Source organism: Mirounga leonina, unplaced genomic scaffold (assembly GCF_011800145.1).
Source record: "Mirounga leonina isolate KUSES-001 unplaced genomic scaffold, KU_Mleo_1.0 Mir_115, whole genome shotgun sequence".
NCBI classification, from domain to species: Eukaryota; Metazoa; Chordata; class Mammalia; order Carnivora; family Phocidae; genus Mirounga; species Mirounga leonina.
The window spans coordinates 31893473-31918943 of NW_023270268.1; the positions used below are offsets into that span (position 1 = coordinate 31893473).

The following is a 25471-nucleotide window of genomic DNA, read 5'->3' on the forward strand; positions in this document are numbered from 1 at the left end:
TTCCTTCCTTCCTTCCTTCCTTCCTTCCTTCCTTCCTTCCTTCCTTCTTTTCTTCCTTTCTTCTTCTTAATGCCTACTAAGATTTCGAGATAATACTTTGCCTAGAAATCGGGAAATCTGGGATTATGGCAGGGACTCAGGTACTGACCAGCCCAGCTCCTTCAGTCTTGATATGGATACGGTATGGGACAGAGGGGTTTTAATGTTGAAGAAACCTGGGCCCAGATCCGTTTTTTTTAACTTCTCTTAGCCTCAGTTTCTTCATCTGTGGAATGGAGGTAACATTAACCTCAATGTTGGCATAAGAATTAAATTAGATAATGCATTTAAGTGCTCAGCACAATACCTTGCCTAGAAATACTTTAAAAATGATAATGTAATAATATTAATCTTCCCTTTAACCCAGTATAAGAAGGGTCAGTCACCATAGCAGCATGCCTCTGCCTCTACCCCTGCCCTTCACACATTCCTCTCCCTCTCATCTAAGGAATACAAGCCCAAGATAAGAGGCCAAAAAGAGGAAGCATACCTAGTTCTTCCTTTCTTGTGTTCCTTGTTACCTGTTGTTAACGGTAGCATGAATTGCTACAGAGGTAGTCTTGTGCCTGATGTATGACCATTCCCTCGACTCTGTCAGTGGGGGCCTGCAGAGTGGTGGTCTTACTCTGAACTCAGAGTAAATTTTTGGTAAAAGATACTCCTTCAGGTATATGGTTATTAAAATATACTTTTAGATGTTCTAAAGGCTTAAGGTATGACCATGGGAAAAAGTGGCTGAATCAGGGTAGAAAACAATATCAACAAAATTATCATTGTGGAGAAAAGGTCAAGAAACTAAGAGGCCAGGATAGCAGATGGATTATCTATTTGATGTAGAAATCAATTAGAATATAACAGAAATAGTATTGGAGTGACAGTGAGCCAAAAGGCTAAACTCATCAAGGAATAAAAGGGAGACTTAAATACCACAATAAGAAAGGATAGTGGGTGGTAGAGCCTAATGATACATGACTCAAAACAGGGGATTTGGGGAGAGGGTGGAGGGATAATGCACTGGAAGTTGCAATAAGGAAGCAGAAAGGCACTTACCAGGCCTCATGTCTGAAGGGTATGGAAGAGAAAAAGAGAGGGCTACAGGGAAATCAGCTTCCTCAGGGGAAAGCCCAGAGCCCAGTTTCAGTTTGAATAAGAAGGAAAAGGAAGGCTTTCAAGAAGAGGTCCGGGATAGGAGGTTTTTGCTGCTATCCACCTATGAGTCCCATAGGGCTCAGTGGAAAGGTTAGGATTCCAGGAGATAGGGTAGAGGCTTAGATTCCATCATCAGTTGTTATCATATGTCCCTTGCATACATCCTTAATTCCTTTGCCTTTCTCTCACTTCAGCAAGCCTTGCCTGGCTAAACTATAGTACTGATTAAATCCAGGTCTTTGCCTAGTCCATTCCTGTAAAACCATGCTGCTGAGCTTGCATTCAGTTAATAACCATTCAAGTGGACCCATAATGTTGCTTGGCAATCATACTAGATTTCCACAGTCATTTTCTATTTCATCTCCTCCTAAATGACTGTTGCATGTCTTCAGTCTCTTCATGTCTTCACCATCCCCTCCCCATTTGTCACTTTCAACTGATGACCTTGCTTTCTATTTCAGAAAAGAAACAGGAAAAAAAGAGCTTTCACAGGCTTTTAGCACTCCAGCTGTCCACTATCTGCAGCGGTATTCATATACTCTTTCTTTCTCATTGCTGTGAAAGAATCAGCCTAAGTGCTTCATAATTCTTTCTTTCATATCAGTTTTCCCCTCTTCTTAATCACTGTCTTATACATGAGAAAATATGCTTTTATTTCTCCCCTCTTCAAAATAATCCTTGTCGGGTGCCTGGATGGCTCAGTGGGTTAAGCGTCTGCCTCCGGCTCAGGTCATGATCCCAGGGTCCTGGGATCGAGTCCCACATCGGGCTCCCTGCTCAGTGGGGAGTCTGCTTCTCCCTCTGTCCCTCACCCCACTTGTGCTCTCTCACTCTCTCTCTCTCTCTCAAATAAATAAATCTTAAAAAAAAAAACATAAAATAATCTTCATGGACACCACTTTCTCCTATGTCTATTTTCATTTAAACTTCACGGCAAAACTTGAAAGAGTTGTCTGTACTTCGTTGCTAGTTTTTCTCTTTGCATTTCTTTTTTATACCCAAGCCAAACAGATTTCTGCCCCCACAATTCCATCAAAACTGCTCTTACCAGTTACTCATGATGTCCACATCTGTCGTTTCTCAGTTATTGACTTAACACTCAGGAGCAGAATTGATCATGCTCTTCTTGAAACACCCTCTTCACTTGGCTTCTGATATCATATCACTGACTGTCAAGATAGTCAGTGCCTCACCTGCAATGTATGCAGAAACATGGGAGACCCATGGACCCTCCCTCTCTGGCCACTTCTTTTCAGTCTTCTCTGCTGATTCCTCGTAACTTCCCCAAACTCTAGGTCTGTACTATCCAGTACTGTAGCCATTAGCTACGTGTACTTATTTAAATTAGTGGCTACCTGTTGAATGGCACAGATATATAGATATTTCATCATCACAGAAAGTTCCATTATATACTCCTGCTCTGCATGTTTGAATACCCCAGGGCTCAGGCTTTGGATGTTTTTTTCTATATCCCTATATAAAATATAGAATTGTATAGAATCTTACAGAATATGATTTATTATAAAATAAATATTTCTATATATTTCTTTCTCTTTTCTTTCTGTATTCTCTCCCTTGATCATCTCCTCTAGGCTCAAGGCTTTAAATATGACTCAAAATTTGCATCAGCCCCAATCTCTCCCCTAAAGTTTACACTTGATTCTCCAACAACATTCTGCATATCTTTAGGTTAGTGTCTAACAGGCATCTCAAAAATAATATCCCAAACTGAACTGACCGTACCACCACCACTGTCTCTCCTACCAACAAATCTATTCTTCCTGCAGTCTTCCCAGTCTCAGTTAATGTCAGTCTTCTAGTTGTTCAAGCAAAAACAAAGACAAAACAACAACAGTTTTTAAAATCAACTCATAAACTCATCTTGACCTCCCTCTTTTCCACAAAACCCACACATCTGTTCCACTGACTCTTGTTTCAGATTATATCCAGAATCTATTTCTCACTCTTCCCCTGCTACCACCTGGCCCAAACCAGCATTGTGTTTTGCCTGGATTTTTCCAGGAATATTTGCCTCCTTTTTGGTGTCCCTGCTTTCTCTCCTATCCACGGTAGTCTATTCTTATCAGAGTAACCAACTAGAATGATCTTGTTAAAAAGTAAGTCAGATCATGTCATTTTTCTGCTCAGAGTTCTTCAGTAGCTCCCCATCTCACCTAGCAAAAGTCAGTCTTAGTCACAGTGGCATTCTTACTGTGCACTCTGAGGTGCTCCCACCTCAGAGCCTACTTTGCAGTTGGTGTTTCTTCCAGCTCCTTTTCCCCCAGCTCATCTCCACACGTTTCCTCTCATGATACTGATTTATTGAAGAGACCAGGCCAACTGTCTTTAAAATGATCCATATCTTGAATTTCTCATTTCCTCATGGGAGTAACATATTTCTCTACTGCCTGTATTTCCTGGACATTAGATCTAAAAGGTTAGTTAAAGCTAAATATTTCTGGCAAGAAAACCCTGTGATACTTTGATCTTCACATTCATCATATTGAGAGAGGTACATACTATTTTTTTGTCCCACAGTTAGTGATGCTATGTTTAATGAGGGTGTTAAGGTGATGACTTTCACATCCCTCCATTATCAGTTTACATTTTTACATTTGTGATTAATACATAATCCGAAGGGTGAATATTATGTTTCTTTTTAAAAAAATATTTATTTATTTTAGGGAGAGTGCAAGAGGGAGGGAGAAGGAGAGAGAAACCCAAGCAGACTCCACACTGAGCGGGGAGCCCAACGCAGAGCTCCATCTCACGACCTGAGCTGAGACCAAGAGTTGAACACCTAACCAACTGTGGCAACCAGGTGCCCCGAATGTTATGTTTCTTTAATCCTGTGATGTTAAGTGAATTTTTGAGCTGTGGAACTCTTTTTTTTTTCCCAAATAAAATATTTTTTGGAGATCCAATATATAAAACAGATGAAAGCAGAGCTATTCTGGTTGCAGTGGGAAATGCCTAGTATTGGCAGCTTTTGAGGGAACTCTGACAAGTATAGTTTGCAACTTACAGAGCCTGCCTGAACACGAGAAAATGGAGGTCCAGAGAGGATACATGACGTCTTAAGGCCCCAGCATCTCACAAGAAAGGCTCAGTGCACTGTCTATTAGAGCACAATTTGGAGGGCTCTGTCACCTCCGTGGAAAGCTGTGGTTATAGATGACCGCTAGACCAGCAATTGGTTTTTCCCTGGCAGTCCCTCTGCTGTTTTAAGTTGTCTGAGTGCTTTCTTTGACATTTTATCTGTTCTGCAGATGTGAAGATTTGAAATTACTTCATTTTTAGTGTGTGTTGGGTTGCAGTCTCTTTTTTTTGTTGTTGTTCCCCTTTTGGAAATTTTTCATCCACAAAGAATTCCAGATTCAGACATTATTCATCTTATGTCTGGACCACTAAAATCTCATGAGCTCCCATATGTCTTATCTCTTTCCACCTTTGGAATATTCAAAATGCTGCTACAGCTAAAGTCTATTTTATCATTTGCTTGCTTCCTTTCTGTACCTTACTTATCATACATCCTAACTGCCTTAATAGAGAATTGAATAAGTAAATTTGGTATATCCAGACAATGTATATAAGATGTATGATGTAGCTTTTTGTTTTTATAAAAAGATGTTTCCCTATATTAAGTGGAAAAAACAGGTAATAAACTATAATTCTCACTTTTGTTTCTGAAAAACAAAAAAATTCACAAAAATCCTCGTGTCTGTTTACTTGTATATGTATGTCTAAAGCCAAAAAAGGACATTTACAAAAATGTTCACATTAATACTCCCTCTAGGTGTGATCCTTTTTTCCCCCTCTTTGTGTTAATCATGTGCACCCTCTCTCTCTTTTTGCAGCAGGTATGTTTTATTTCTATAGTCATTACTTTTATAAAGATTAAAACTGTTGTTAAAAAAGTAAGCAACAACTTTGATCTGTCAAATCCAAATTGCATTGAAGGCAATTTAGGCCCCTCCCCAGCTTTCTTCCAGCCATTCCATCCTTTGGGATTTTTTCCTATTCTCTTATCATCCCATTCAAGCAAAGTTTCCCCCAACCCATGCTTCCATTTATTTTACCCCATGTTCCTGGTCATCTTCTAGAATTGCCCACTTGGCTCTGAAGCGCCTCTCTGCTAACTTGTACCAAAATAAACTTGTCAGGGAAAGAAAGGGAGATGTAAAAATTATGTTCTAAAAGAAACTATCACTAGAATGTGATCTTCATCAGGGCCCAGGAGTGCCTCAATAAATACCCCTTGAATAAATTGATCTATTCTTTTTGTCTCATTTCTTTTATCCCATAAGTTCCTACAAGACAAGAGCTTTGTTTGTTTTCTGTAATGCCCTGAACATTTGGGGTACTTAATATGCATTAATGATTAAAGTCTCTTAAGATCCATAATTTACTTAAGAAAAATGAATTTAATATCTCATCAACTTTGACTAGAAATTTGTGCTTGGACAGGGATGTAGAAAAGCATAGGATTTAAAGATAAAAAACTTATGTTCAGATCCTGCTTATAGATTTGTGATCATGGGTTAGTCATTTAAGCTTCTGAGCTGCCTTCCATTTATAGCCTCACTGATTTCTCTTCCAGACTCTGCAGAGGCCTTCTCCCTGATCTACCTGGCTTTGGTCTTGCTTCTCCAAGTCTGTCCTCCCCAGTGCTTTACCAAGTGATAGGCCTACAATGTAAATCTGACCTTGTCCCTTCATTCCCTCAACCTCTCAAGGGCTCTCTGTTGCCGCTACATCCCTTCAGCTGTGGTGCCTCAAAGGCTGTCTTCAAACTTGACCCCGAAATAATACCAAACTCTTGGTAGCTCCTCAGACATCTCATGCCACTTCCCGCGCCTTGCTCCCTTTTGTCTGCAAGGCATTTTTCCCTTTCTTCCTGTAGCCAACTACTGCTCTGCTCTAGGACTGTGCCTGGCAATCTTCCTCTCTGGGATGTATTTCTTGATAAAAGGTTAGGTATCTTCTTTCTCTGCCTACTCGTGTTATAAGCTGTTTGAGGCAAAATCACTGAATTCTTAGTTCCCCCATCTTGAAGAATACCTCGCTCTCAAATTGTATTGAATTTATACTCTTCTAAAGTGTCAAATGATTTTTATGTGTAGGATGTGATCTGAATTTTATATGACCTCCTCCAAAATAAGAAGACTTAGAAAAGGAAAATAGTTGAATTAAAGGAACTTAAAATACTACCAACAGAGAGAACTGTTGTTGATGTTTTAGAATATATAATAGAGAATTTTTAAAAATTATAAAGAGGTTAAAACTTTAGCCTATAAATTTTCCTTTCAGAGCCACTACTCAGGGAAATCGGTAGCTTTGAAAATTACATGCATTAAAAATTAGTAGCTAGTTCACTGTGCTTCTTCCTGCATCAAATAATACAAAATAGCTTTTGTAAAATATAGCTCTTTCCTAATTCAAAACAGGAAAAAAATTTGGTTTTCCTCATGTTTTCTAGACCCCGGGGCCAGCTTTTGTCCTGTTTTTCTAGAAGAGAAGGTCAAATACCAGTGAAGGAAGCAACTTGACCAACTTACTGAGCTGGTCAGTACAAAGCAAAGCTGGGATGGGGAGCTCCTGACTGCCCACCTGGTGCTTTTCCCCTCAGCCACATTTCCTTTCCTCCACTGGAGTAAAAATAAAGGTAGATTTTTAAGCTCTTTCTAATTCCCATGTGCTCAAATTAGGTCTGCTGCTGAGATGTTCTTATCTTACTTTTAGTCTAATTATTAAGACATTAACCCTAAACCTAAAGCATTAATTTGTTCTTTCATATTCACATATACGGTTTCTTTGAGCATCAGAAATATCTTCCCTTCTAAGAAATTTCTTAATTTATTTTCTCACCTGTTTTTGAAGTGAACACAACAAATAAAATATTCCAGGTCTCCTTTTTTATCCTACAAGTAAAGTAGTTCAATGGTATATGTTTTTTATGCCTCTAAATTGTTCTCTTGGGATCAGTTTCCATACTGAGTCATCCACCAAAGATTGCCTGGGTTTTCCAGGCAAACTGATAGTTTTATTATTTCTAAATGACTCATTACTTCTGAATCATCACACCTTGTGTACTCTGTTAAATAAATTTTTAGGCATTTTTCTATAATTTTTCCTCTTCTGTGTCTTCACATGTCCCATCTAAGTGACATGGATATTTAGCCAATTTTCTTTTGTGTCTGTGATTTCTGTTGATCATTTTCTTCTTGAATCCTTTCAGCAGTTGAGATAAGCTGTGGAAGTTCTGTACCTCATACTCTCTGCTGCAGATGTTTCCTGAAACAGAACACATAAATAGCAACATAAAAAATATGTGTAACACCATTCTCTGTTTTCCATCGTTACATGTATGTTGTTTAAAGTTTTAACTTCCCAAATTTCTCCATGAAATTAGGGAGAAACACCTGTAAAAGAAAAGTATAACTCTTGGGGCGCCTGGGTGGCTCAGTCGTTAAGCGTCTGCCTTCAGCTCAGGTCATGATCCCAGGGTCCTGGGATCGAGCCCCGCATCGGGCTCCCTGCTCCGCGGGAAGCCTGCTTCTCCCTCTCCCACTCCCCCTGCTTGTGTTCCCTCTCTCGCTGTGTCTCTCTCTGTCAAATAAATAAATAAAATCTAAAAAAAAAAAAAAAAAGTATAACTCTGTTCGTTGGTACACAAAGTCTTTGGAATTCAGCCTGTTGAAAGAATGAAATATTTTTCTCCCTTGACTTCTGTGTTTTCTGGGCTGGTTTTCTTCCTGACCTTTGAAAATTCATTCTCTGTCTCCTTCTTTGCATCCTTCTCCTCCCTACCCTATACATGGCAGCCTTCCTCAGAGTTTTGCCCTTGACTCTTTTCTTACCGTGTGCATGATCAGTCTTGAGCACAAACCACAAAATCTGGTGCTTATTCCCAAATCTTTATTTCAACTCCTATCTTTTCCCTGCCAAGTATATCCATCTGCATGGGAAATACCTTCTGGATACTCCACCGAAAGAACCCATGCCTGAAGCTGCATTTATCTCCCCTATGCCCTTGCTCCCTGGCCATAGCACACAATAATCACCCTAGCCTTATCTTCACATCTCTAGAACCTGTTTTTAATTTTGTTAAATTAAAAAAATTTGTTATCAAATATTGCATATTAATTCTCATTTTAAAGTGTCAGTGCTTGAGACTTCTAAAAAATACCAGTTTCCACTCCCAAGTTGGCCTGCTCCTCGGAGATGTGAATTTTTTCTTAACTATTTCTTTCATTATTTGCCTCAATATTTATAAATGCATATATTGCAAATTCATCATTCATTTATTTTAAACATTATGTCTCACCTTCCTAATATAAATTTCAGTTCTTTCACCCCCTTTTCACCACATTAACAAAATGAAGGGTAAAAATTATGTGATCATCTCAATAAATGCAGAATAAGTATATGACCAAATTAAACGACCATGTGAGATTTTTTAAAACTCTTAACAAACTAATAATGGAAGAGAACTTTTCAATCTAGTAGAGTATCAAAAAACCTGCAGCTTAATCATACTTAATGGTGAAAGATAGAATACTTTTCCCTAAGATTGTGTATAAGGCAAGGATTTCTGAACCAACCACTTCTATTCAATATTGTTCTGGAGATCCTAGCTAGTGTAGTAGGCAGTAAGGCAGTAAATATTGGAAAGGAAAAACTAAAACAATCTCTATTCTCAGACAGCATGATTGTTTATGTAGAAAATCCCAAGGAATTTACCCAAAAAATACCATAATAAGTGGATTTAATGGAGTGGCAAGTGACAAGATCAGTATATATAAATCAACAAACAAATGGAAAATGAAATTAAAGCAACAGTATCATTTGCATTAGCATCAAAAAACATGAATTATTTGGGAATAAATTTAATGAAAGGCCCATAAACGTTGCTGAAGGAAATTAAAAAGCATCTAAATAGACAGAGAGCTGTATTATGTTCATGGGTTACATGGATTAGAGACTTGATATTGTTGTCAACAAATGGAGATTTATTAATTCTTTTAATTTTTTATTTAAATTCCATTAATATAAAATGTATTATTAGTTTCAGAGGTAGAGGTCAGTGATTCATCAGTCTTATATAATACCCAGCACGCATTACATCACGTGTCCTCCTTAATGTCCATCACCCAGTTACCCCATCCCTCCACCCTCCTTCCCTCTAGCAACCCTCAGTTTGCTTCCTGTGCTTAAGAGTCTCTTATGGTTTGTCTCCCTTTCTGATTTCGTCTTGTTTTATTTTTTCCTCTCTTCCCCTATGATCCTCACATGAGTGAGATCATATGATAATTGTCTTTCTCTGACTGATTTATTTCACTTAGCATAATGCCCTCTAGTTCCATCCACATCGTTGCAAATGGCAAGATTTCTTTTTTTTTGATGGCTGAATAGTACTCCTTTGTATATATATACCACATTTTCTTTATCCATTCATCTGTCGATGGACATCTGGGCTCTTTCCTAAGTTTGGCTATTGTGGACATTGCTGTTAGAAGCATTGGGGGGCAGGTGCCCCTTAGATCACTACATTTGTATCTTTGGGGTAAATCCCTAGTAGTGCAATTGCTGGGTCATAGGGTAGCTCTGTTTTCCACTTTTTGAGGAACCTACATGCTGTTTTCCAGAGTGGCTGCACCAGGTTGCATTCCCACCAACAGTGTAAGAGGGTTCCCTATCTCCGCATCCTCACCAACATCTGTCATTTCCTGACTTGTTAAATTTAGCCATTCTGACTGGTGGGAGGTGCTATCTCCTTGTGGTTTTGATTTGTATTTCCCTGATGCCGAGTGATGTTGAGCATATTTTCATGTGTCTGTTGGCCATTTGGATGTCTTCTTTGGAGCAATGTCTGTTCATGTCTTCTGCCCATTTCTTAACTGGATTATTTGTTCTTTGGGTGTTGAGTTAACAAATAGAGATTTAGATTCAATGAAATTTCAGTCAGAATTCCAGCAGGTTTTCTTTGTGAAGATTGGCTAGTTGATTCCAAAATTGACATGGAAGTACAAAAGACTTAGAATAGCCAAAACAATTCTGGAAAAAAAAAAAAAAAAAAAAAAAAAGGATTTACATTATTACAGTTGGCCCTAGAATAGCATGGGGATTAGGGGCACCAACCCTCCATGCAGCTGAAAATCTGAGTATAACTTTTGGTTTTCCAAAAACTTTACTAATAGCAAGAACTAATAGAGATCCCTTTTTACTGCAGTATGCAATTTACTGGAGAGAGGAACTACTCTCATGGATATTATTAGTGTCACATGGCGTTTTAAGTGGATGCTTGTAACACTTGAGCTCTCTGCAATAGCAACCGGAGGTGACTACAAAATTATTACAGTAGTACAGTATGTACTATAGTTAATTTTATGAAATTATGATTTAATACTGCATATTTATGTTTATTTTTCTCTTGACTGGGAATAACGCCATGTATGGTTTGTGTTTGTATATGTAAGTTCTGATAAATTTTAATGTTTTATAATTGATTTGTGGATGTTTTATGGTAGTAAATGATAAAGTAGACTAGTACCTACATATTATTTTATGCATTCATGACATACCTAACTTTTTCTTAGTTTTTTCAGTATTTCTAGACTATGTGGTTCATTGGTGAGGGTTTTCAAATTGTCACAAATCATCAACATTTTTCCACTATATTTTTGAAAAATATCTGCAGGGGCGCCTGGGTGGCTCAGTTGGTTAAGTGTCCGACTCTAAATTTTGGCTCAGGTCAGGATCTCAAGGTTGTGGGATCAAGCCCTGTGTTGAGCTCTGTGCTCAGTGGGGAGTCTGCTGGAGATTCTCTCTCCTTCCCTCTCCCTCAAATGCTCTCTCTCTCTCTCTGAATAAATAAAAGTAAAATCTTTAAAGAAAAAATACCTGCATATTAAGTGGACCCACATAGATCAAACCCATGTTGTTCAAGGGTCAAAGATATTTTAAGACTTATGTAAAATACAATAATTAAGACAGAATGGTATTGGTGTATATAAAGATAAAAGAGTAAGGAATCCAGAAATAAACCTCTATATATGGTTGTTTTTCAACAAAGGCTCCAACATGGGGACAGGATAGTCTTTTGAACAAATGGTCCTGGGTGATCTTCAAATTCAGCCTATTAACTACAGAAGAAAAATCGATTCATTGGATTATTAAAATTTAGGATTATTAAAAATTTTAAAGTAGTAAGATTAAGACCTCCTACTTTTCAAAAGTTACTGCCAAGAAAATGAAAGGAAAGCTAAAGACCATGAGATAATATTTATAGCTAAAATACACAAATGAATTTTTAGAACAATAATCAAGGACAGCCTAAAAGAGTTGAATAAATGCTTCACAAAAGAAGATATGTATCAATTGTTAAAAAGCGTATGAAAAAATTCTCAATATCATTGTCATCAGGGAAATGCAAATTAAACTCACAGTGAGATACCACTTCATACCCACTAAAATGGGTAAAAGTAAAGTAACTGACAAATATCCAAAAGGATATAGAGCCACTACAGCTCTCAGGTGTTGTTGATGAGAATATGAAATGGTAGAACCACTTTGGGAAACAGTTCTACATGTTTTTATAAAATTAAACATACACTTGCCATGACTCAGCAATTCCACTGTTAATTACCCAGAAAAAATGAATATATACCCACAAAGACTTTTACTTGAATGTTCATAGCAGCTTTAATTCATTAACAACCCAAACCAGAAATGACTCAAATATTCATCAGCTGGTGAACAGAGAAAATAAATTTTGATACATTCATTTAGTAAAGTACCTACTAAGCAGTAAAAAGGAATATACAACTAATCCATGCATTAACATGGATGAATATCAAAACCATTGTGCTAAGTGAGAGAAACCAAACTCAAAAGTATATATATATTGTATGATTACATTCATATGAAGATCTACAACAGGCAAAACTATATATATATATATATATATATATATATATATATATATATATAGTGATAGGAATCAGATCTGTGGTTGTCAAACACTGTAGGTTAGGGGAGTTGATTGGGAAAGGGCACAGGGATAGTTTTAGGGTATCATAAATGTTGTATTTTTTAGGGCAGTGGTTACATGGTTCTTAAATCTCATTGAATTTTATACTTAATATGTACATTTTATTATATGTAAATTACACATCAATAAAGTTGATTTAACTCTTTTTTTCTTAAGATTTATGTATTTGACAGAGCATGCTCCTGTGCATGCACGTGCACAAGTGGGGTGGGGGGGGAGGGAGAAGCAGACTCCCCACTGAGCAGTGAGCCTGACCCCAGGACTCCATCCCAGGACCTGAGCTGAAATCAAGAGTCATGGACACTTAACCGACTGAGCCACCCGAGTGCCCAAATAAAATTGACTTAAAATAAAAGTGAGGGGGTGCCTGGATGGCTCAGTAGGTTAAGCGTCTGCCTTCCCCTGGGGTCATGATCCCGGGGTCCTGGGATGGAGCCCCCCTGCAGGTAGTTTGCTTCTCCCTCTCCCTCTGCCCTGCCACACCCCCTGACCTTCCCCCCCCACCCCGCCTCATTCATGCTGGTGCACGCTCTCTCTCATAAATAAATAACATCTTTAAAATAAAATAAAAGTGAGGCTCTAAAAAGCTGAAAGGAAGCTCTCCGTTTGTGGGTAGGATTTGTCAGTTAGTGGGTTTCACTCTAAGGGGATCATGTGGTTAGATGGGATTTCTAATCTCCGGTAAAGGATTCTTTAATCCACATTGGGGAATGGGAGCTAGAGGTTTTTAGTGACCTGGATCTGGGCTGGGGAAAGTATAGTATAGACTTTTACTCAAATTTCAGTCTTTACCACCCTCTCTATCTGCCCCCGAGGTTGGTGCTTTTCTGGTTCTGAGTTTGTGGAGTGTGAGCAGGGAGGGCTATTCCTTTGCAGACTTTCAAACAATCCCCGTATGTTCACTCTTCTATCCTAGCCCATTTCCAAACCTAGGCCTTTATTAGGTTATGCAGGCTGAATTGGTTTGCTTGCCATTAGTATGCCTTCCTCCTCTACTCTAGTAAGTCATTTATTTATCATTCCTGCTTCTGCTTTCTATCTTCATATATAGTGATTTGGGGCTACAGGTGTCTCTTAGGTTCTTTGAATATGGAGTTTAAATTCCTATTTTTATTCTTACTGTTTGGAGGATACGTTAAAACTGTAAAACCCATCCTGTACAATTTTTAACTTCAGCAATATCAAGCTCCTTATAATTCTCCAAACACACCCAAGCCCTTTTCATATCTCTGTGCCTTTGTAGAATTCCTTTTTGCTTGTAAGGTATAGTTTAATCCCTTCTTCACTTGGTAAGGCTCTTATCTTTCAAAATCCAGTTCTCTCCCTCCTAACTTTTCTTGTCTGCTGCTTCTGTACCTTTGTTTCACAACAAATCAACTTCATCGGAAATGGCCATATAGCCCTTTTCTATGGAGGACTACCTGGAACCACTGGAAAATACTTGTTAGACTAATTGTAAACTGCTTTAAGTAGAAGAAATTCTCTCTCTCTCTCTCACTCTCAAAGGAATTTTTTTAAAAATGGTGAAACACTCATTTCATGTGCCATTAAGACAGTAAAAGTTCGAACTATTATACAATGCTTTTTTATCATTTAGAACTTTTTTTACTTATTGAAGGAGTTCTTTTAGACTTAATTGTTGACAGGTATTTTTAATTCTATATCACTCTTATTCATACACTGTCTTTGGGACTATTCCATAGTCGGATTCCTTTGAAATTCCACTTGCTAAGGTTACCAGTAACCTTCATACTAGCAAACCCAATGGGTAATTTTTGTTTTGCCTTCACCTCTCTGCAGTATCCAACACTAGTGACCTCCATTTTGAGTCTCTCCTTCAGCCTCTTTGAAACTGCTTTCTCCTGGTTTCCATGTTACCTTTTTGGCTCTTCCTTCTTAGGTTCCCTCTAAGAATTCTGTTCCTCTGTTTAACCCAGAAATGCCAGTGAGCCCAGCTATGCCCTCAGCCCAGAGCTCTTCTCACTTTGTGCACTCACCCTGAGTAACCTCAGTGCTGCATCACCAACCCAGCTCTTTCTGCTGACCTCCAGGTGTTTGTATTCACATTTCATCCAGTCATCACCACTTGGATATTCCACAGGAACCTCTTCAAACAACACATTCAGAATAACACTCTCTGTTTTATATGGCCACTTTCCTTAAAACAAAAACAAAAAGTTTGTGTTGGGCGTAGCAACACTAGTCCCCCAAAACCAAAGCCTGAAACCCAGGATTCTTCCCTTTCACTTTCTCCTCCTATTCTGTGAATTCTTCCTCTTTGACTATCTAATCAGTGCCCTCCTCTTTGTTAATTACTGCCACCTACTTGGTTTTGGTTCTTACCACTTCTTGCATGGATTATTACAGTAGTCTCCTAATTGACTTCCATGCCTCCACTCAGCTGCTAGAATGATCTTTCTAAAATATAAATTTCATCCTGTTATTCCCCAGCCTAAAAGGTCTTTGTTTTACCTGTAGTTTTCAGAATTAAGTCCAGGCTCTTAATTTAGCACACAGGCCAGTCTGTGGTCTAGTTCCTGCTGCTCTCCTGGTTTCTTCTCCTCTTGCTTTCTACTCCCCAGTGAAATCAACTGGAACTGCTTGTAGTTCTGAAAGCTGTGCCATGTTAGGCCTCTGAGCCTAGCCTTCACCTATATGTTCCCCTCTGCCTAGAGTATTCTTCCCTTTTTTTTTTTTTAAGATTTTATTTATTTATTTGACACAGAGAGAGAGTACAAGCAGGGGGAGCAGCAGAGGGAGAGAGAGAAGCAGGCTCCCCATGGAGCAGGGCCTTGATCTCAGGACCCTGGGATCGTGACCTGAGCCAAAGGCAGACACTTAACCGACTGAGCCACCCAGGCGCCCCCTTCCCTTCCTTTTTGTTTAATTTTCATTGGTCCTTCAAAACTAGGTGCGTACATTCCTTACTTTGGGGAAATCTTTCCGGACTCTTCAGTCAAATTTGGATGCTTTCTTTCAAAATAGGCCAACAGCGTGAAGGAAAGTCTTCACAAATGAACACAAAATGTCTGTGAGGTAAATAAAACAATGTTTAGGCACAATTTAAAATAATGCACTTCCTTTTTTTCATCTATCAAATTAGCAAAGATTTAAAGAGTGGTATCATTCAAGGAGAACATGGGGAAATGGATCTGATCCTATCCTGATATTGGAAGTAGAAATTTGTCATTTTCCTGGAGGAAAGACTGACCTTATATATCTAAGAACCTTTAAAATGTGTATGCATACATACACATACCCCTTTTGACTCAGCATTCTACTACGTGGAATATATCCTAAGATGATAACTAGACAACTCTGAAAAGTGCATGTATAAGAATGTTTATCACTGTTTATTTTAAAACAAAAAAAAAACAGTAAGTAACCTAATTGTATATCAGTGGTAGATGGCTGAATTATTTTATCCATATGGTAAAATATTGTATGTCCATTAAAATGATTTCGCTCTGGGGCTCCTGGGTGGCACAGTCAGTTAAGCATCCAACTCTTGGTTTTGGCTCAGGTTGTGAACTCATGGTGGTGAGATCAAGCCCCAGTCGGGCTCCGTGCTCAGCACAGAGTCTGCTTCAGATTCTGTCTTCCTCTCCCCTCTGCCCCTCCCACTCGTGCGTTTTCTCTCTCTCTCTCTCTCTCTCTCTGAAATAAATAAATCTAAAAAAAAAATGATCTAGATCTGTTCTGACATGGAAGTATATTCATGAGACTATTGCTAGTTTGAAGTAAGTTTTAAAATACACAGTATGGTCACACTTTTGTAAAAAATATACATTTATAAATTTTCATAAGAAAATGTCAGGATACATATCCATAAAAACATTAACTGGTTATTTTTGAATGGGTAATTAAATGTTTTTTACTTATGAACATTTTCTAACTTTTCTGAAAAGAATGTGTATTAATTGTGAGAGCAAATGGGGGACGACGGAAGCCCTACCCTAGTGCTCCTGATTCCCACTGTGCTTGCTTCTCTCATTGCCCTCACACAGTAAGTACACTCAGGGCCATCATAATGAATTATTTGGGGCCTGGCTCACATTAGAAAATGTTTGATGAGTGACTTATACCAGTAACAGCGATTGAACATTTCTTGTGTTGTAAGCCTTGTTCTAAGCATTTGACATGTTCACTTAATCCTCGTGAGATGGGTAGTGTTATTATCTCTGTTTTACAGGTGAAAGAGGCTGACAGAAGTTAACCAGCTTATGTAAGGCCACACAGCTGTAAGTGGCAGGGTGGAGATTCAACCCATGTAGCCTGGCTTTCACTTAGAGACACAAGATAGAGTGGTGGTTCTGAATTAGATAGCCTATGATCTATCTCTGATTGAGACTACTTGGATTAGTTTCCATGTCTAGGATTCCAGCTAGACAGTTGGGCATCAGTTAATCATGGTCTGAATAAAAAGCAGAATTTGACACTCACAGATCTGAACCAAATACTGGGGAAGTGATCTTGGTCTCTTTGGCATTTTTATAAAAAGCTCAAATCATTTTAGACTGTAAGCTTCTCGTTGAAATTGGTGCCACCCCTTGGGGTTTGGCTTTGTTATATGCTTCCTCCCTCTTCCAGTTATATCCCTTCAAAACTTTAACTTAGAGACCTAAATTTGCAATTAGTTCTTTAACTCTTCTTCCCACTTTTTTTCTCAGTAAGGTTACTTATGGCAAATTCATCAAATTGCATTTTTAAAACCTACCAATCTTCATTTTTGCCATACCTTCTTTTTTTCCTTCATGTTTTCTTTTAAAGTCTTAACATTTCTGAAAGCTACATTCCTATTATCTGGAACTACATTGTTTAATATAGTGGCTACTAGCCACATGCGGCTTTTTAAGTTATAATTAATTAATTAATTAATTAGAATGGGCAAAAATGTAAACAGCACTTCTCCAAAGAAGATATGGGGCTGGTCAGTAAGCACAAGAAAAGATGTTCGACCTCATTAGACATTAAGAAGATATAAGTTAAAACCACAATGAGATAACAGCACACACCTATTAGAATGGCTAAAATAGAAAATACTGACAATGCCAAATGCTGAAAAGGATGTGAACCAACCATATCTCTTGTTCTGGTGGGAATGTAAAATGGTACAGTTATTCAGGTGAACAGTTTTGCAGTTTCTTATAAAGATATACTTAAGGGGTGCCTGGGTCACTCACTTGATTAAGTGTCTGACTTTGGCTCAGGTCATGATCTCGGTGTTCTGGGATTAAGCCCTGTGTGGGGCTTCCTGCTCAGTGAAGTCTGCTTGTCCCTCACTCTCTCCCTCTGTCCCTCCCCCAACTCATGCTCCCTGTCTCTCTAAAAAAATAAAATCTTAAAATATATATATATATATAGTTAACATACAACCCAACAGTCAGACTTATATTTACACTAGAGAAATGAAAACTATGTTCACACAAAAACCTGTGCACCAGGATTCACAACAGCTTTATTTGTAATAGCCAGAAAATGGAGACAGCATAAATATCCTTGAACGAGTGAATGGGTGAACAAACTGTGGTATATCCACACAATAGAATACAACTCAGCAATTGAAAGGAATGAACTGTTGATACATGTGGTGAAGCGAATGCCTCAAAATCATTCTGTTAAGTGAGAGAAGAAAATATCAAAAGTTTATATACTTTATGATTCCATACATAAAACATTTTTGAAATAACAAAACTATAATGATGGAAAATAGATCCATGATTGTCAGGGTTAGGATTGGGGTGACTGTAACTTTATAGTCACAGTGTATATAAAGTCATAGGGTAATAGGAGGGGTTTTGGGGGTTGTTGGGACAGTTCTGTATCCTGATTGTGGTGGTAATTATTGTAGAAGGAAGGGAGGAGGGAAGAAGTGAGTGCAAGTAAAACTGGTGAAATCTGAATAAAGTCTGTAGTTCAGTTAATGGTACCAATGTCAATTCCTGGTTTTGCTCATTGTACTATGGTGATGTGATGTAGGATGTTATCTTTGGAGGAAACTGGAGGAAGAGTACACAGGAACTCTCTCTACTACTTTTGCAACTTCTGTGTGAGTCTAAAACAATTTCAAAATTTCAAAAATTGTTTTTACTGAAATAAATTCAGGCTTTATTTTTTTATGTTATATTAGTAATAAAATTAAAATTCAGCTCTTCAGTTACACTAGCCACATTTAAAGGGCTCAGTAGCCTCATGTGGCTAATGGCAACCATATCAGAAGAGATAGAGAATATTTCCATCAACACAGCATGTTTTGTAGGGCAGCTGTGGTCTAAAAGCACATGTCTGTCTTTGGCCAGTGTTCTCTCTTCCTTGACTATTTCAAATTCTAATATCACACTAATACTTGTATTTTCTGTCATGTTACCTTATAAACTGGCTGTTTTGGTTATATCCAAGCTTAGAGAAATACTGCTTTAATTTCTCAAATTTCAGAGAAATAAAATAGTCTTTTTGTTAATTTAGGAATTTATCACATGTTTTCATAGGTGTCTGGATATTTAAATTTTCTTTTTCTTTCTTTTTTTTTTTTTTTAAAGATTTTATTTATTTATTTGAGAGAGAGAGAATGAGAGAGAGAGAGCACGAGAGGGAAAAGGGCAGAGGGAGAAGCAGACCCCCTGCTGAGCAGGGAGCCCGATGCGGGACTCGATCCCGGGACTCCAGGATCATGACCTGAGCCGAAGGCAGTCACTTAACCAACTGAGCCACCCAGGCGCCCTGGATATTTAAATTTTCTAACACTCATGTATTTTGCCTCTGCACCAGTTTTATCTTCTATATTATCAACTGTATTAGGATATAGTCCTAGTATCTCTCACATAGTTATCCTGATATACTTTCTTAGTAATATCCTTTGTTTTTCTTTCCTTTTATCCTTACTGAAAAGTTCTTTCAAAATCTTGGATTTCTGAAAAGGTGTATAGTTTTTCATTTTTGGTGCTATTTCTTCCCTGTCTTTTGTGCATCTTTTGGAAAGGTAATTCCTTCTATTGCCACGTTCTAGGAGTTTGTCCCATAACACCTAGTTCCTCTTTGACTTCTTTGCATTTTAAGTTAAGAATTACTGGGCACTTCCTTTAGTATGAACTTCTTTCTGCTTCAGTTTCATCCTTCGTGAGATCTAGTTTTAGAGTTTTATATAAGCCACCATCTGAGATTTGAAGGTGAGGAAGTGGAGAATGACACAGTAACTCCAGATCCATTCATATAGCAACAGAGTTAAGACACTGAAGGACAAGAAGAATGGGGGAGGGTGACCCACTGAGGAAAATCACAAAGAGAGAAATAAAGGAATATTGGAATTAAGATTTATATCTTCCTGGGTAGAAAAATCTGATACTATAATGATATCAATGTTTTTTCAAAATAATTCATAAGTTTATTGCAATTGGAATCAAATTCCAATAGCATTTTTCTTAAAACTTGACTATTCAAAAACTCATCTGGAAGACCATCAAAGAACATTTGGAGTATAAAAAAAAAATCATAATTAGGGATATGGGAAGGAAAACCAGATAGTAAAACTTAGTAAGACAACAGTAATTACAATAGTGGAGGACTGGCATAAAAACAGAGTAATCATTGGATCCAGAGGGCCAGGAAATGTACTCTAGCATAAGAATTCAAAAAAAGAAAGGGTTCTTCATGAATTAATTGTATATGTAGTCATTAAGTCTCTAATACCTAAGTGAGCAAAGGATATGAAGAGACAATGTACCAGAAAAGAAATATAACAAATAAGAAAAAAAAAACAGTTTTCTAGGATTGAAGAAATAAAAATGAAAACAATAAAGTTCTGTTTCTCATTAAGGGGGGTAAAGATTTTTATTGTTAAAATGCCATTGCTATTGATGGTGTAGTGAAACTGATGCTCTCCTTTTCAGTCATAATCTCCTTCCTTTCATTGCTTTACTGCATCATTCTTTTATTTTTAAAGAAAAATAAAAGTTTATTATACAAAACTGAGGCCTTCATATTTCATAGTTCACTAAGGCTAAAGAAAGACTAGGTATTTTTTAAAATCATTCACAAAAATTTCACTTTCACTAGCCCTCATCCCAACTATTAAAAAATGGCCTGACCAAATGTTATCAAAACAAACACTATAAATAACACCAAGTCCTTTAAAGACAACTATCCCATATGTTATTTCTTGGCATAGGTGATCTTCATGGCATGGGGACGGTGTGATTTTAAATCGCTGTAAAGCATCCCTGGCAGCTCCAGCCTATCCGTCATTTTCAAATTCAACAAAAGCAATGTCATGACTCCCAGGTACCAAACATACTTCCTTGAAGCCAAGAAACTGATTAAACAGCATGGATAACATCATCTCATTAGTCTCTTCTGGTAAACTATTGAGGAATAAAATATAGTTTGGAGGGTAATCAGGGACCTGAGGATTTGGTGTTGAATTTCCTTGGGTATTTGCTGCATTTGGTGTTCCCTGACCAGGCTTTTTGTTTGCAGTGGTCGCAGCCTGTTCCGCAGTTTTCACTTTTTTCTTTTCCTTCTTTTCTTTGTCAGCAAAAGTGCCACGCATTTTAGATATTATATCAGAATCTGTTTTTGCATACTGGATTCACATTGGTTGACCATAAAATGGAAATCCTTGTAACTGTCTCAAGGCATTTGTGGATGAACCCAGTTCCTTAAAAATAACAAAGGCTTGCCCCCTCATCTTCATGGTCTTTAAAACTACAGATCTACAACGTGGCCAAACTGAGAAAACAGGGCAAAACAGGGATCTCTTCAATTCTTCTTTTTTAATTTTGTTATTAATATTGTTGATGTAAGTTGTATGACTTGGTCTGCTATCCATGTTATCCTGTTCAGATTGCCTGAGGCCTACGCTGGTTCCCCGTGAACTGATTACTGCATCATTCTTGATTTAGTAGTATCGCACACCTATCCTTCAGCAAATCCTACTGGCTCTACCTTTGACATATATACAGTATCTAAACTTCTCCATTATTACTATCCTGGTCCGAGCCCCCAAGCCTTCTTGCCCGATTTATTGCAGTAGCCCTTAATTTGCTTCTCTGCTTTTTATCTTGATCCTTCACAGTCTCTTCTGAACACAGCAGCCGGAATTACCAGTTTAAAATGTAAGTCTGATCATGTCATTCCTCTGCTCAGTAGCCATCAGTTATTTCCCAGCTCACTCAGGATAAAGCCAAATTCATCGTAAATCTACAGATCCTGCATGATTTAAACTCCCACCTTTCCTTTCTGACCTCACCTCCCACACTGCCCCACTTGCTTTCTCTGTTCCAGTCACTTTAGCCTCCTTGTCTTTCTTATAATACATCAAGCATGCTCCCACCTCAGGGCCTTTCCACCTATGGTTATTGTGCCTGAGATGATTTAGCCCAAAATACCTCCTCAGCCTGTTCCCTTTATTCTTTCAGGTCTGTGTTCAAATATCAGGGAGATCTTCCCCAACACCCCCCCCCCTTTTTTAAGGTTTTATTTATTTGACAGAGACACAGTGAAAGAAGGAACACAAGCAGGGGGAGTGGGAGAGGGAAAAGCAGGCTTCCCGCAGAGCAAGGAGCCCAACGCAGGCCTCCATCCCAGGAGCCTGGGATCATGACCTGAGCCAAAGGCAGACGCTTAACGACTGAGCCACCCAGACGCCCCCCCCGACCCCCCTTTGTAACACAGTCCCTCTCATTCTTTCTGAACCCCTGCCCTGCTTGATTTTTCTCCATAGCACATGTCACCATCTAAGTTATATGTTTACATGCATGTTGTTTTTCTTAATCCAACTAGATTATCAGCTCAATAAGAACAGAGACTTTATTTTATTCACTGCTGTATCCTTAGCACTTAACAAGTGCCTGGCACATAGTAGGCACTCAGTATTTCTTGAGTGAGTAGATTGAACCTTTTTAGAAAGCAACTACAGCATGGTTTAAAAGCCTTTTTTTTTTTAAGTAAGAGGATGATTAAGTAAATTCTATCCACCTGGTAACGAGAGAGCTCTGCATGTGGTAGTATCTGAGAGGATAGGATCAAGAGCAGTAATGACAGTTGTTTCTCTTAGATAGTAAGAAAAGAGAAGATGATGGGAGAATAATTTCCAAGTATAGAGGAAATTGTAGAATCAAGAACAAGCGCTATATGTTAGCAACTTTTGAGATTAGGTTGATGGAAGCAAAAGTTTGGTGCAGGGTAGTAGCACAAAATAAGGTTGTAGATGGATGGGAACAGATGTTGAAAGTCTTGAAAATAAGTCAAAGGAGGTAGAATGCATGGTATCTAATGGAGATCAGCGGTGTGAATTCTTGAACTGTGAGGGCTTAAAAAAAAACTGTGAATCTAAGCTTGGTGTTATGTAAGGTAGCAAGGAGGGTAGAGTAAGAAATACCAACTGGGAGGCAGTTGTAACAAGGCAAAGTTAAGGTAATAATACTCCAGGTAGTAAGAAGTGTAGGGTGTGATGATATAAAGACATGAATCAAAGATAAGCAGTAATGTGGCAAAGAATAAGGCTTGGTGACTAACTGCATATGGGATGCAAAAGAGGAAATAAAAGGTTCTCTCAGGATTAAGAAATCATTTTTAAAATTGTTTTCTTTTTTCATTACAGGTTTCTCATTCACAAAAAAATGGATCATTTAATTCTTTGGAGGACTCAGTTATCACAGTACTTCTATACTGCCAACTGAGATTTGTGACAGTAAATTAATGACAATAAATTTCTGCATCAAAGAACTGCTGAAGAACTAAGAGAGGATTTTATATTATAAAAATCCTACAGTATCATGATATTACTAAATAAAACCTAAAGAGCACGATTATTAAATTATTAGACTTTCTAATACAAGCACACATGTGCAATAGCTACTGTATCCTGACAGTCACCAAACCTCAAATTTAAATGGTTTTTCTTTGTGGGAAAGGTCATTATATTTGCAAGAAACCACTGAACTTTGTCATCAAGTATATTTTCAGCAGAGTGTAAGTTAGGAGAATTTACTTGAAATAAGTTCTAGAAAATTCCAATTCACATCACTGAGTGGATTTGATATTATGGCAGCAACTTACAGACTTGTGGTCAGTACTGTGAACCACTACAGCAGTGTGGTGATAGACCGGCGTTTTGAGCAAGCTATACATTATTGCACTGGAACCTGCCACACCTTTACACATGGAGTTGACTGCATTGTGGTACATCATAGTGTTTGTGCAGACCTCTTGCACATCCCTGTGTCTCAGTTCAAAGATGCGGATCTGGACTCTATATTTCTACCCCATGAAAATGGGTTTTCCTCAGCTGAGGGTGACTATCACCAGCAGGCCCTAACAGGCATACCCAGGGTTAAGAAAGGGTCTACCTTTCAGAACACCTGTAACTTAAAGGACATTGCAGGAGAAGCAATCAGTTTTGCCAGCGGGAAAATAAAAGAATTTTCCTTTGAAAAGCTCAAAAACTCTAACCATGCAGCCTACAAAAAGGGAAGAAAAGTTAAGTCTGACTCATTTAATAGGAGGTCAGTTGATTTTGACTTGCTCTGTGGCCATTATAACAATGATGGGAGCTCCCCATCCTTTGGTTTACTCCGGAGTGCCTCAGTTGAGGAAAAATCTTTGTCCCATAGAAACTCGCTTGATACAAACCTAACTTCAGTGCTTCTTCACAACTTCTCTGAAGAAGACCTGGTTACTCAGATTTTGGAAAAACATAAAATAGATAATTTTTCTTCTGGAACAGACATAAAAATGTGCTTGGACATCTTGCTGAAATGCTCTGAGGATTTGAAAAAATGTACAGATATCATAAAACAATGCATAAAGAAAAAGTCAGGGAGTAGCATTAATGAAGGAAATGGCAATGATGCAATTTCTAGCTCTGATACTGTCTATGTGAATGTAATGACCAGGTTAGCATCCTATCTGAAAAAGCTACCATTTGAATTCATGCAGCCTGGGAATAATGAGGCTATAGATTTAACAGAACTGGTCAGTAATACACCCAGTTTACATCTGACTCCCTTTCTCCCAGTATTTGGCACTGAACAGCCCCCTAAATATGAAGATGTTGTCCAGCTCTCAGCCCCTGACTCTGGACAGTTTCAAACTATAGCACTGCAAAATGACAAACACAGTTCTAGGAAAACAGACCCAGTAAAATCCATTCCAAACAACTCTACAAATCCCTTATATAACCCTGAGATAAATGATCCCAGAACTCTAAAAGATGCCCAGCTTCAATCACAGTCATTAGCCATGAACTCTTTAGAAAATGTTTCTTCTGGTGACCTAATGGAAACCCTTTATATTGAAGAAGAGTCAGATGGAAAGAAAGCATTAGATAAAGGACAAATGACAGAGAATGGACCCGGTCAGAAGTTGTTAAAGGTAAATGAAGATAGAGCAGGATTTTCAGACTCTGGTACTCCTCTTAAAAAATGTCCTGCCTCAGTACAAAATGGAAGTGGTAAGATATTTGAGAAACCAATTGTTAACCTACCTGAGGAAGATCTTAAATCAAAAGTTCCTAAAGTTGAAGAGGGAGACCACAGAGATTTTATGAATTCTAACAGTCAGGAAGAGATAGATAAATTGTTAATGGATTTGGAATCATTTTCACAGAAAATGGAGACCTCTCTAAGGGAGCCACTTGCCAAAGGTAAAAACTCTAACTCTGTAAATAGTCATAGTCCGTTGACTGGTCAGCTTCCTGTAGATCTTGAGCCTAAGTCTAAACTCTCTTCACCCACCGAAAAAGTCTCCCCTTCTTGTCTAACAAGGATTATTGAAACCAATGGACACAAAATAGAGGAAGAGGATCGAGTCCTCTTACTGCGAATTCTAGAAAGCATTGAAGACTTTGCTCAAGAACTGGTTGAATGCAAATCAGGCAGAGGGAGCCTATCACAAGAAAAGGAAATGATGCAGATTCTACAGGAAACCTTGACAACTTCCTCCCAAGCCAATTTATCAGTCTGTAGAAGTCCTATTGGTGATAAAGCCAAAGATACTACTTCAGTGGTTTTGATTCAGCAGACTCCAGAGGTGATCAAGGTAAGACCCAACAATCTTGAGTCCTAAGAAGTATCCAAAGAAATGTTTTAATGTGTGCAAAACTTATAATGAAGAGCTATTTCTGTTGGTCATTTTATGTTCTACTAAAGTTCCTGCCTTAGACTTTTTTTCACTCAGTTCAGTGAAAAAAACTAAAAAGCAAGGGCTTTAGAGTCAGGCAGACTGGTTTCAACT

General features: G+C 38.1%; 1 protein-coding gene and 1 pseudogene across 5 annotated transcripts in view; one reads left to right on the forward strand and one right to left on the reverse strand.

The window, feature by feature from the left end:
* Positions 1 to 25471, forward strand: part of PPP2R3A (protein phosphatase 2 regulatory subunit B''alpha) — a 214723-nt gene that overhangs the window by 29949 nt on the left and 159303 nt on the right. Inside the window, exons 1-3 of one of the 5 annotated variants that reach the window (XM_034995176.1) lie at positions 3900 to 4009; positions 21312 to 21351; positions 22839 to 25276. In XM_034995176.1, coding sequence (XP_034851067.1) covers positions 23282 to 25276 — 1995 coding nt within the window. In that variant the 5' untranslated portion in view covers positions 3900 to 4009; positions 21312 to 21351; positions 22839 to 23281. Of the gene's footprint in view, positions 1 to 3898; positions 4010 to 6765; positions 6854 to 20466; positions 20519 to 21311; positions 21352 to 22838; positions 25277 to 25471 lie in introns of those variants that run through there. The other 4 variants (XM_034995182.1, XM_034995200.1, XM_034995209.1 and 1 more) reach the window with 4 other exon arrangements.
* On the reverse strand, positions 20390 to 21127 carry LOC118004090 (annotated as a pseudogene).